At 37.3% G+C, this 13,917-nt stretch overlaps 1 protein-coding gene across 1 annotated transcript in view; it reads right to left on the minus strand.

Annotated features, from left to right (window-relative positions):
• LOC107562434 (uncharacterized) overlaps nt 1-11,168 on the minus strand; it is a 19,567-nt gene extending 8,399 nt beyond the window's left edge. Inside the window, exons 1-4 of the mRNA XM_016247069.1 lie at nt 11,117-11,168; nt 3,609-3,899; nt 3,101-3,352; nt 2,954-2,987 (exon numbers count right to left, since the gene is read on the minus strand). Coding sequence (XP_016102555.1) covers nt 2,954-2,987; nt 3,101-3,352; nt 3,609-3,899; nt 11,117-11,168 — 629 coding nt within the window. The remainder of the gene's footprint in view (nt 1-2,953; nt 2,988-3,100; nt 3,353-3,608; nt 3,900-11,116) is intronic.
• Nucleotides 11,169-13,917: the final 2,749 nt, after the last annotated feature.

Consider the following 13,917-nt stretch of genomic DNA (forward strand, 5'->3'; position numbering starts at 1 on the left):
CACACACACACACACACACACACACACACACACACACACGCAGCGACAAATTTGGTTCTTCAGCGGTTCTTTGGGGTGGGTTAGGGTTAGCACCACTGTCATACAAAGTAGGTTACCCGTTAAGCCCCTGTATAGTTCTTTAAAGGATAGTATTTCCTGGAGATAATGTGATTCTCAACCTTTTTGTCCCCAAGGCCCCATAAGGAAATATTCCAGGGCCCCACATGAGACTTTTTGACCTCAGAAAAGCACAAAAGTGATTCAAACGTGTAGTAAATAAATGACCATTTATAGCAAACAGATGAGAATGGAGAGACATCCCTATAATCTACGGAGGAGAATTGGGTTCCTCTTATGGTTCTACATTGATGAAGGCGCTGTAGCTTTAAAGTCGGTGCTCTTTAGCACTTAAAGTGGTTCTCCTATGATTACAAGCCAATGAACTACTGTACCTTTAGTGCTGTTAAGCACTATTTTAGTTTAGAGTGCATATATAGCCTATACACACACTTTAATATGTGCATTATATTATCAGAAAACTGGAGAACTGAACACATTTAGCATCGTCAGGCTTTTATTGTGCTAACTAACAATTAGCCGAGGTGTAATCACTTAAAAAGTGTCATGATCAACTGCTTGTTTCCACTTAAGCTGCATATCATGTTAAGAGCGGCCGACGTTTTCTGAACATAAAGAAATAGTCAAAATATTTAATATTCATATAAGATAACATACCCACAATGCCAACAACATTATTTCTTAAAGTTGTTTAATTTGTTTAGAGTTTTTCACAAAACATACTCTTTCAAAGCAGATATGCACACATTGAGGCAATAATATATATTTTTAAACTCATGTATAATATGTTGTGGGCCAATTTGAGATGATTTTTCTATAAATACTGGTTATGGGGTTTTGTGACTTTTTCTCATTTAGGGCCATGAACATGTCTACAAAGTTTGCAACTCGAATGTGTTGTGGAATGTGTGTACAAAATCTCTATTGTGATTATGATGTTCATAATAGACCCAAAATAAAAACATTTGTAATGTATTTTGTTATTTCAGATTCTCAACTACCCTCTAAGGGTGTTTACATTTACATTCAGGCATTTGGTGGATTCTTTTATTCAGGGAAATCTGATGGTGTACATTTTTGCCATACAGTTTGGCTGAAAATCAGACCCATGATTAGGACGTTGCAAGCGCCGTGCTCTTAACATTTGGGTTTCACGAAAGCTCATAAAAAAAGTGCTTTCGCACATTTCTTCCTTTTAAAATGCTTTCTTAAACATGTTTTAAAAATGATTTAAAATACTGTTCATATAATTTGCAGTTGGTGCAAAAAAAAAAGTTAAATACAGTTTTTAAAAAATCACATGCTCTCATTTATTATTTATTTATTTATTTATTTTGTAATTTGAGAGAACTGGTAAAGGTTTACTGTTTTTAGCTGATTTTTGTCTAGATTTATATAGTGTGATTTTTAGAGAATTACACATTTGGCCGCCCAGTAAAGATTTTACTAAGATTTTTTTTCTTTAACATAATAAAAGGGATAATTCTAAACATCAGAAAAAGAATACTATTAATCAATTTTTGTATATAATTGACAATAAGAGTTTAAAATCTGATCGGCTGATCGATTCCACATATGAGTCGTTTTAATTTGGACAATATCCCTAATCGTTTCAGCCTGATTGTAACAGACTTGGGTTGAGTGGGATCCATGGGTGGTTTATTTAGTGCAAGCAGTCTCAAAGGACAAACAGGTAGTGGTCGAAATACCAGGATTGTCAGAGGCAAAACAGTAAGCATGGTCATAACCAGGCAGAGGATCAGGGCAGGCCGCAAAAACAAACACAAGTCCAGTCCACAACAAACAACAGACTAGGGCAGGCAGCTAGGGTCGTGAAGTAAAAGTCCAGACAGGGTCGATACACAATAAACAAGTCTTCGCGAAGAGAGAACAAAACACGAGGTTTAAATAACCTGAGTGCAAGGATCAGGTGAGAGGAAAGTAGTCCAGGTATGAGGCTTCCTGGGAACCGTAGTCCAATAGTCAATACTCTGGGGAGTGAGACCTCTGGTGGACGATCGAGGGACTTACACCGGCGTTAATGACACTGATATTCCATTTGAGGGTCAAAGAGATTATATGTGTCCATGGAAATGAATGAATGAATAAATAAATAAATAAATTAATTAATAGATAAATAAATAAATACAAACATACATTCATTCATTCATGTATACATTACATGTGTTTTGGTGCAATAATATGTTTACATGCTTTTTTTCTCTTTCTTTTTGTTTTTAACAGCTCCCACTCGCTGTGATGGAATATTGTTCTAAACACTTTCCGTAATAAAAGTGTAGATATTTAAAATGCATGCAAATTACTGCGAAGCGCAACTGTTATCGTTCAGTGGTCAAAAAGAATTTAAACAGTGAATTTTGAATTGATCCCTTCTTGTAAACTCGGATGTGGATTCGGACGGCAGTGAAATTACCACGTGACCTTTTTGTTTGTTCAAAAAACAGCAGGTAATTCAGTCAGGGAAATATACGGGTGGTGGGAGAAACACACTGACATTCTAGATTCAGACGGCAATAAAATCTCGTAGTACTGCAGTCAAAAAATATCTGGATGGAGAAGTCACATGACAATATGGCAGGTGTAGCACGTCTGGATTACATTCATATCATATAGAACATAATTTATAATGCTCATGAAGATGGTTCTTCATCAAATGTAGAACCTACTCAGACCTCCATCCAGACATCGGTGTATCTTTCTTCTTTTAAAAGACAAAGGCAAAGAACCATCCAAAAAAACACAGGCAGCCCAGCCGGTCCAATCCAGTGCTCTACAGCAGAAGGGGAGACAAATATTATAGTTTCAAGCTCACTGTTTAAATATATTGTAAAGCTCTCGGAGCCTCCTGTTTTACTTACTGTGTTGTTCAGCATCACTCTTGAGTTCATCTGAGCAAGATCAGTCAAACAAAATTAGAAAAAACAGAGCTCATGGTGTATAAACCTGCTACTTGTAATGCTTTAAAAATAATATTTCCATATATATCCTGAGCTTCTCTCACCTTCAACAGTCACTGTGATCAAGATTTCTCCTGCAGAGCCCAAGACTCTGTACGTTCCTGAATCATTGGCTGTAAAGTTATTGATGGTCAGGTTTCCGTCTCTGTCATCCAGCTGATGATTTTGAACACCATGGCCTCTCTTCCAAACCTCCTTCCACTTTTTGCTTCCGCTGCTCTGATGCTGCACTTTATCAGCATCTGACAACAGAACATCCAACTTCAGCTCCTCGCCGATTTTCATAGAAATCTCATCTGAGGAGAAACAGAAAGACATTGTTATTATTATTATCGTCTCAGTCAATCAAGGCCATAAGCACATATTTAGATTTATGGAACCAGATGTAATCATCAGCCAATGAAAAGCCTATTGTTGACCACTAAACATGATATTATTCCGGACGTGTCACTGATTCTGATAGTTAACAGTCCAGCATGCAATACCACAGAATAACTAAAGGAAATCCAGAAAGCACATGCACGCTGATGGTTTGATCAGTTTTGACTTTACCATAAATATGAAGTTGGTACTTCAGATCTGTCAGAGCATTTTTGTACTTGAATCTAAAAATGTATTTCCCAGCGTCACTGAAGATCAGGTCCTTGATGATGATGGCACATGCTTCTTTTTTACATACTCGGCCACTCCCACTTTTATATTCTTCACAAATGGGGAGGTCAGCAAAGTGCACGGGTTTTCTGTGACGAATGAAGCGAATATCTGAAATGTCTCTGGCCTCATATTCATATGTCAGTATGGCAGTGCCTCCCTTTCTTCCTCTCACAGGTATAGTGGAGGTTCCTGCAAATACAGATGCATTCAATACAAAGTATCACTACTGAAATATCTATGTGTTTCTGTTTACTCTCTGCAATTAATGTCACCACAAATATATTCTAGTATAGTTATTTTAATCAGCTTTTCTTTTGCTCAAGACGTTTCACCACACAATTCAACAATTGTGAACTGATGGTGGAGTTTCTCCCATATTTAGCATCAGAAGTGAATGTAAGGAGGTTGTTGGTTCAAGCCATGAGCTATTGCTCATGAAAATTAAATTATACAAAATGCACAAACATGACAGCATGAGAGTATGTGTGTGATTCTTTTCACTTTCATCAGAGTTCAGAACTGTTCATCTTATGAGTGTCTTATTGGTCTTTCAGAGCAAACAAACAAGCCTCATTCATGACAGTAATCCCTGACCAAACAATGTTTAGTAATAAATGAACTGGAATGAACTGCAAAGATGTGTCAGTGATGTAATGATGTGTAATGATGACATATGCTGGGGAATTTCCATCAGTTCACAAATGTCAGCAAAAGAACATGACTTTAGAGGTGCAACAGAAAAACAATCGACTAGAACTAGAACTGAAAATCAAAACGATTTACATTTTATAAACATAAATGACACTGACCGCTATGATAGACGAAGCAAAACGACAGCAACAGCAAAAGATTCGACCTGATGAGAAAACAGACAGCTATATAACAGACACATACACATAATAAACACATTTATACACGAATAAAATGCCTTGCTGAATAATAAAATGCTATATAACTGACCACAATATACAGTCGAAACCTTCCTTTTCAACTTTTTTTAAAAAAGATTTAACACATGTGGATCTTACATGATAAAAATGTCAGATAAGAAACATCAAACTCTAATCTAAATCTTTGGTTTAAGAAATGATTTCATTGTAATACTCAGAATTCAGAGAGTCAAACCCAATACACAGACAACAGGTTTTAGATATTCAGCTGCCACCAAACAATCTCATCGTCGGAGAAATCAATGAACAATTTCGTAATTACATTAATAACTGCACGAGTGAAGATCATAATCACTGACACTGTTATCATCTTAATCACACTAATGGACACACATTCATTTACATGTTCACTAACTTCAGCATCACTAGAGGGTTTAGTTTCTTACGAACATAAACACAACAACTGATATAACAACACAAAGACATGCAGTCTGGATTCATATTTTTAAACATGAATACTTACATTGGTAAAGTTCTGTATGGCTCTTTTGTTCTAGGCGTCCAATCTTCACACACACTGCACGTTTTTAGCGAGACTGAAAGTATCAGAGAGCTGAGCTCCAGACATTTGGGAATAACTGGTGTTTCCCACCAAGGAGCAGTGTATTGATTGGTCATTATTTATGGAGATAGAATTGTTGCATAATTCCAAATAAACACAAAATAATTAAATGACAAAATAATTAATAACAAAAATAAAACATATTGACAAATAAATAGTATGAGATCCACAAATAAATCTCAGAGTTTCACAAACATTAATTAAAACCTTCATCCGTCCCTCGGGTTATTTTGACCCGAAACTGATTTTCGAAAAAAAAATAATAAAAATCGTGTGTTGATCGAACCGGTCCAAGATTTCTTTACTTGTGTCACACTTGCACCGGGAATACACACACACACACACACACACACACACACACACACACACACACACACACACACACACACACACACAAAATAAATAAAAAATAAAATAAAACATTCAGTGGATTCGAGGAGTATAAATGGGTGCAATAAAAAAAAGTTGCAAAAGTGTCCCTCGCAGGTCATTTTGACCCGCATAGGAATTAATGGAATTTACGAGAAAACTGCGTTTCTTATTACATTTGATTTTTTTTATATTACCAAAAGGGCTGAGACTACAGAATATCCCCAATGCAGAAAAAACTCACAAACACACACACACACACACACACACACACACACACACACACACACACACACACATGCAAAACACACACATGGTACACACACTCCCATAGGACCCATTATATTGTGTTTTATGTTTCTGCTGGGATGTCATTTTTCCTTTTTTATTTTTTGCTTAACACAGTTAAATTTGAGTGATGTGGTGGAGACCAATGAGTTTATATCATATTTATATTTTTAAAAAATATATTATATATTTATTTCATATTTATGAATTTGTATGAATATACATACATATGTTATATTATAGGTTATAATTCAGTTAGAATTTTATGTTATTTTTTTTACAAGATATGGATTTTGTTATGTTTCAATATATATTTGAATCCATAAACAACTAAACTAAAGCCTCAAGATGATCTAATTTCTCATGTTTCACTTGTTTTGCTCAGTTAAAAAGCTCCATAGGATCCTATAGGCCCCTCTAGTGGCTGTAAACATAAAATGCAATTTTATGTAATTTTTCCCACCAGATGGCATCAGAGACACTCAGTGACTCAATTCCAAGGCCATCTATTGGTTTTTGATGAAACAGGACTGAAATTGTCTTTTTTTTTTTGGTGAAATAATGTACAAAAACTGATTATTTGCTTATATTTTCTTTAAAATATCCAGAATAATAGGTAAATATAATGAAAATCACCAAAAAAATAATAGAAAAACCGACAAAAATATTTAGAAGAAAAAAATTGTTTAAAGTGTCTGAATAATTTTTGGTCCCAATTTTTTTTAATCAATTTTACTGGTAGTCCACTGTATGAAGAATTTTGGGGTATAATTTGTCACAGTTTACTTTATTTTGCTATACTCACTTACATAATTGAACTATAGTGTCCTGCACCCACTATAAAAAATATATAAAAAAAAAAATCTGGTGTCTGAATAATTTTTGGTTTGACTGTGGATTCATTTTTGTTAAAACTACAAAGTAATTCAGTCAAGAGCAGTGAGTGATTTTCTTTCTTTAATTTTCTTGGATTAAAATTACAGCAGCTAGTAAATTTTTGGGTCGGAAGTGCGCCCTCTTGTGACCATCATGCGCTCTACACCCATATATTACGCAAAATCATTTCTGAGAGTTAAAGGTGGGGTAAGTGATTTCTGGTAGCCAATGTTGATATTTCAAATCACCAAAACAAACACGCCCCTACCCCAAAAGGGTCTCGCCCCTATTTTGATAGCTCCGCCCCACACATACATACGCAACCCAGGCAACGATTATGACACACGATCTTATTCAAGCAAAAGCCAGCATATATTAGTTCTTTGAAACAAAGCAAAACCAATGTTACTTACCTATCGAGCAGAAACAAAGCAACCTTGGCGTCCGATCACAAGCCTTCACACTCCTTGAGTTCTCTCCAGCGCTGGAAAGCTGATCCGATATTTACACGAGTCCTACTTCTTGCCTTATCGTAAGCCTTCTTTTGTTCCGCAGATGTTTTCCTCTTTTGTTTTTTATCCCCCATCTCTATCTTTCTGTCGATCGGCTCGGCTAATGTCTCCGTCCTGTGCACTGAACTCTCTCTCCTCCACATCATGAGTAGACACGCCCCTTACTGCTGATTGGCTACAAGTTTGTTTTGGTACTCAGCCCAACTTTTTGCGTTTTTGAAAAAATACATACCCCATCATTAACAATTTTAGTACTGATCGATCATCGAACTGATTAAAATAATGTTAGAATAAAGTAAAATTGACATCAACGTAACATCATAAGATTTGACAACATGTCATGTTGGACTAATTTAAACACTTTCTGCATCATGACGTAATTATAATACATCATCATAACCGCAACGTAATATATTACAAGTAACGCGAGTTACGTAATCAGATTACTTTTTCAAGTAACGACGCAAACCTGCAATAATTAAATGCTAAACAACACAAATATCCTTTATGTATTTAATTCCATTCTATTAACCAATGTCTTTGCTTCTGAGCTTCGATGATCCAGTTCAACCGTACTAATAAGCACAAATGACTCTAGACAAACATTTGTGTCTTTTTTTATTGCTGAAGTGTGTTGAAATGTCTTCTTCTGCATTCTACTGTACAGACGTAAATTTACATTCCCTTCAGCCTGAGGCTTATTCATTTCACTTCTGGTGTGAAAGGCTTTTATATTTGCCAAAAATATAACTTTCTTATTTTACAATCAAACAAGCAAGCCCTGTCCAGATTTAAAAAGTAATGCAAAAGTAACGTAACATTACTTTCCATAAAAAGTAACTAAGTAACATAAGTAGTTACTTTTTTATGGAGTAACGCAATATTGTAATGCATTACTTTTAAAAGTAACTTTCCCCAACACTGATCATAACGCATTAATTATGCATGGTGCACGCAGTTAAAATAGTTTTGCCATTTATGTGCTCTTAAAGTATATTTTCTAAAAAATTAGTGAAAAAATAAAATTATCAGGGGCGCAAGGCAGGAAGGGACGCAAAGAATAGGAGCAGAAAAAAATATCAATATAGAGGTAAAAATCACAAGTTAACGACTTGTGTAGTGTATTAGCCCGTGATGTTTATGTAGTATTTTGAAATAGCCTTTTTAGCACATCTTAACAGGCAACTGTAACAGGGCTGACAAGACGTGAGGATCCATAAGCAAGCTTCATTTCAAGCAGAGGAGGTCAGAAACACAGGCAGGGTCAAAACAGTGGCAAACAGGTATATGGCGGGCAAGACACAAGAATAATCCTAGGGCTAGCAAAGGTCCATGAACGGCAAACAGAATCAAAGGGGCAAGACTAGAGGGAGAAATCCAGGAAGACAGGTAAAGATCAAAAACTGAGAAAACAGACAAGGCAAGGCAAGGCAAGGCAAGGCTAGGCTAGGCTAGGCTAGGCTAGGCTAGGCGGCTACCGGGGCTCTGTAGTGTAGCTATCCAACGATAAGTGCTAAACAATACTCAGCCGAGAAAGGTGGTTAGAGTGGGTGTTATATAGTGAGTGAGGTGATTAGAAACAGCTGTGTGCAATGAGTGCAAATCAGTGCAGTGTGCAAATCGTGCAAACCGAATTCGTGACAGCAACACTGACACTGTGGAATGTTTTTGCTTGAGTTTACTGCTTATTTAGTTTTACTTTATTTTCTTTAAAATACATTTAAGCTTCTGTAATGTTGTTTTAATTTCAGTTACATTACAGCTTGCTTTTAATTCACCAAAAAGTGTCTAAATGTCTTTTGAAAAAGACCATGACTAGGACTATAATCTAGCATTCATAAAATGAAATAATGAAGTTTTAGTATGTAATTTTCCACTGTATGCACAAAATTGAAATGAAAGGTATAATTAGACTAGCTAGCTAGCTAGCTGGCTAACATCTACAAATAAATTACAAAATGTTGCCTTTATTGTCTGTTAGACTATTTTAGGCATTTCATATTGCTCATATTTCTCTTTGATGTAATAAGTACTTGTCACTGTAGGCATTTGTGGGAGTAGCTCATGTACATATATACTGTACATATACAGTATAACAATTTTATACAACAGAAAAAAATAAGCAAACAATTCAGTCAAACGTAAGCCAGCTCGAGTACAACGATAACTTATATATAAATATTATGATGTTATACATAAATATATAAATGTTATGAAACCTAACTTGTTAACTGTACTCAACCAAAATGATGTGCACAGGAATAAATAATAGATTCCTGAGACCAAAGATCGCACGTTAGATATACAAAAGACGAATTGTATCTCATCTTTAACCAATACAGAGCCGCCAGAGCCAGCGGCAGACGTCAGAAGGACTAGCCGAGGTAAGGCTGTTCTCTGCGGGGAACATGAGCGCTGAGCGCCTGCTGAGCGTCTGGATCTCACAACTCCGACATCGTTGAAATAGGCGCTACCTTTATAAATAAACCACATTTGAGCTTTATACAACTACATTCTCACCTGAAAAACTCTTAAAATAAAACTTTGTGACACACAATAACAGTAATATTTTTTAAATGACGGAGGGTTTTCTAGTCCGCCATTGCCGTTCTGTTGTTGGTGCGAAATGCATTCTGGGATACCTGTCTCTCACAAGTCCGCACAACTCACCTCCTGATAGTCCAGGTGATATGTGAAAATAATGTTCACTTTTTCATAAAAGCATGAAACTTGGTACACTTGTATAGTTTGCGGTCCTAAACATTTTCAGAAATGGAGCCATCACAAAAACACCTCGTGGTTGCCATGGCGACCATTTTACTTTCCGCCGTAACCAAATTACGTATTTTGTGTCATAGCTCCTGATGGTCAAGGTTTATAATGAGACCATATACAGTAACATAAACTGTTCAGGTGAAGAGTTAATGGTGAAATCAGCAAAGTGAGAAGGAAATCACAGTATCTGAGTATCACAGTATCACAGCATTAATAGTACATATTGTGGCTATTAATTTTTATCTTTGATAATTAACTAATATTTTATTTAATAATACATTAAAAGATTGTTTTCAAGGATACTATCATATATTTCAGATATATATATAAAAAAATCATCTCAGGCAAGTGTATTTTTCCTTACCTCTCAGGCAGAGTCAGGTAGGCGGTATATTCTTGTTCGCTCTCAACGATGCTCTAACATCACACGCAGACGGCAACGCAATCAGGTGAACAGTCAATGGTTAATTCAATTACTTTATGAGAAGGATTACAATGAAATCTCAGAAGATGCCGAATGAAATTTCAAACATATTTCATGTAAACTTAATTTACAATCACTCTCTGGGGCCAGAGTTGTCTATCATGTTGTCCACAGGGGGTAAGACAGAGTCCTGAATGCAGGCGGGTACATGCAGGTGAATCACTAATATTTGATGTAATGGGTGGAATAATATTTATGTGAAGAGTGTGGTGCAGGTGTGGGTTGAACAGTGACAAGCACGGGCAGGTTGCGAGTCCAATAACCAAGACTATTTCGACTCGGTCCAGTACACGCTAAGCAATGTAGCCAATCGCGCTGCTACTGATTGACAGCTGTAGTAATTATAATCGATTATATTCGAATATATAGCACTCCCTCTTTGCTGGCTTTCTGTATTTAATCTATTCACAATTTGAATAACATTTTAATAAATGAGTTGTGTCTACCACATGTAGGAGATTTAATGCAGGTGCGGTTCGGGTCCCAGTTCTTATGTCAAATGGGTCAGGTATGGGATTAAATTAGTGTTGCTGTCAGATTATGTGTCGGGTGTTCTGTTAATCACTGCGATTGTGGGAAGATAATTTCACCAGCCAGGACAGGTGAATGAAAATGCCTCTCTGTGATGTTACCACGAGGCATCGCTTACATACAGATCTCAGGCTTCTGGAGGGGATGTAGATTCGTAAGAGTGAGGAGGAAGTAGAAGGGTGCTGAGCCTGTAGCTGTTCTGTACGCAAACATCAATGTCTTGAACTTTATGCAAGCCACAACAGGTAGCCAGTGCTGCGAGATAAAGAGAGGAGTGAAGTGGGCCCTCTTGGGCTCATGGAAGACCAGTCGTGCTTCTGCATTCTGAATCATTCGTCAAGGTTTGATTGGGCATGATGGAAGTTCAGTCAGAAGAGCATTGCAATAGTCCAGCCTAGAATTGACAAGGGCCTGGGCAAGAAGTTGTTGATCGAGCTGTCTCTACAATATGGTTCTTGAAGGTCAGCTGGTCACCAAAGAATAATTTTTGATGAACCTAGCAGGATGATGAAATCATGCTGTAGAGTCGGAGTGGCAGGGAAAACGAGAAGCTCAGTCTTTGCCAGGTTGAGCTGCAGGTGTTCCATCATCCATGCCAAGATGTTTTCCAGGCAGCCTGAGATCCATGCAGCTACTATTGGATTGTCTGGTTGAAATGAATGATAGAGCTGTGTGTCATCAGCATAGCAATGGTAGGAGAAACCATGTGCTTGTATAATGGGTCCCAGTGATGTAGTGTATATGGTGAAGAGGAGGGGTCCAGTAACTGATCCCTGAGGAACCCCAGTGACTAGTTGATGTTCTTTGGATACCTCTCCTCCCCAGGAGACCCTGAAAGACCTACCTGTGAGATAAGATTTAAACCAGTGGAGGGCAGATCCTGTGATGTGATGTTAGACAGGATAATCTGATGATTCACAGTGTCAACAGTGGCAGATAGATCCAGCAGAATAAGAACTGATGATTTGGAATCAGCTTTCACAATCTGCAGGTCTATACTGACTGATAGTCTCAGTTGAATGGCCGCTGCTAAAACCTGATTGGTTAACGTTCAGTTGGTCATTCTGTGAAATAAATAATGTAACTGTGTCTATAAAGGTGTGAACCAAATGGTCCATTTAATTAGAATAACAAAGGAACAGCATCTCCAGCAGGAGATCCTAACAGTCAACCCTTTTGTCTTCAGGTCTAACATTCTATCCCATAGACAGAACTTTGGGAGAAGCTAAGATTCTTGCAAGGGTTAAGATTGTTTGAAGGATGGCATGCTAACATTGCTATTGAAGAACTTGCTACACTACCATCTTCAATAAATTCTTCTCCCCACAAAAATTTTGGTCAAGCTTACTTAATTTTTTGTATTAGGGAAATCTAGTACATTGGTGAGCCACCCAAAAGACTGCTCAGCAAAAATACAGTAAAGATGATGATACATGGGACAACATTTTAGGTTAGAAGGGGTAGTATGCACTGGCCTGTCTAGACAGATACTGGCTTGACAAGAAGTTAAAGTGGATCATAAAGTGTCAGTTGCTGTATTTACATCCAGAGATGAGAAATGGGTGGGTGAGGGAAGAGAGGATGACACTACAGAGGAAAGATGGAAGGGAGAAAGGGAGCGTAGATTTTGCCTAAAAGTAACTGGTAGAGGAATTATGTGGCACACAGGTAGTAATATGTAGGTTAAATGTAATAATGAAATAATCAGAGATGTCTAGAGGTTTTACCAAGTGTTGTCTGTGATACAATTGCATGTGTAAATTAAGTCAAGCTGGTTGCCTGATTTGTTGTTGAGATCGAATGAAGCTAGGAGTGGAAGTGGAAGTCTGCAGTGCAAGGCTTCTCCAGATGGATTTCAAAGTCACCAAAGACTCCAAGTGGACTGCCATCCACAAATAATGAGGACAGCAACCCATACAGCTTATCTATAAAGGTGCCCAGTTGACCAGGAAGGCGATAAATCATTACAATATGGAGTTTAACAGGAGCTGTTACCATAATAGCATGACACTCAAAATAATTTTTATTGCATAGGGAAGAGTGGGTTGAGTATTTCCAATTATTATTATACGATTAATAAACTGAGAAGCAATGGCCAGAATGAAGTTTGTTGACAGCTGACTGACAATTCCAGAGACCCACAGAAAATTACAGAGGTGCAGCAGAAGAGGTGCAGATAGGATGCAGCTTAGCAAGATTTCGTTGCCGTTTGCATGTAATGTTAGAGCATTGTTGAAAGAAAACAAGAATGTATTGGAAACATACTATATCACCTACCCGACTCTGCCTGAGATGTAAGGAAAAATACACTTACTTGAGATTTAATTTTTTTATATCTCTGATTGTATTCTTGAAAACAATCTTTTATTGTACTATTGAATAAAATATTAGTTAAAGGGGTTAGTTCACCCAAAAATGAAAATTAGCCTGTGTTTTACTCACCCTCAACGCATCCTAGGTGTATGTGACTTTCTTCTTTCAGACGAATCCAATCGGAGTTATAATAAAAATTGTCCTGGCCCCTCCAAGCCTTTCAATGGGGGTAAGCAGGTGTTGGTTGCTAACAGTTCAGAAGACGTGAAATAAAGTGCGCGCATCCATAATAAAACATCCCTCACACAGCTCCGGGGGGTGAATAAAGGCCTCCTGTAGCGAATTCATGCGTTTTTGTAGGATAAATATCTATATTTCAAACGTAATAAACACCTTTTTCTCACTTCCGCTGACTGTGGCACGCGGATGACGTTCATGTGGAAGACGTAAGACGTATGCGTCGTGCGCGCGCCTCTGAGAAATTCATGGGGGAAAGGAAACAAAGTTTCCTTACTTTAGCAAAGGAAAACCAGTCTCCTCTTGGCTT

This window comes from Sinocyclocheilus grahami, unplaced genomic scaffold (genome assembly GCF_001515645.1).
Source record: "Sinocyclocheilus grahami isolate Dianchi unplaced genomic scaffold, SAMN03320097.WGS_v1.1 scaffold823.1, whole genome shotgun sequence".
Lineage (NCBI taxonomy): Eukaryota > Metazoa > Chordata > Actinopteri > Cypriniformes > Cyprinidae > Sinocyclocheilus > Sinocyclocheilus grahami.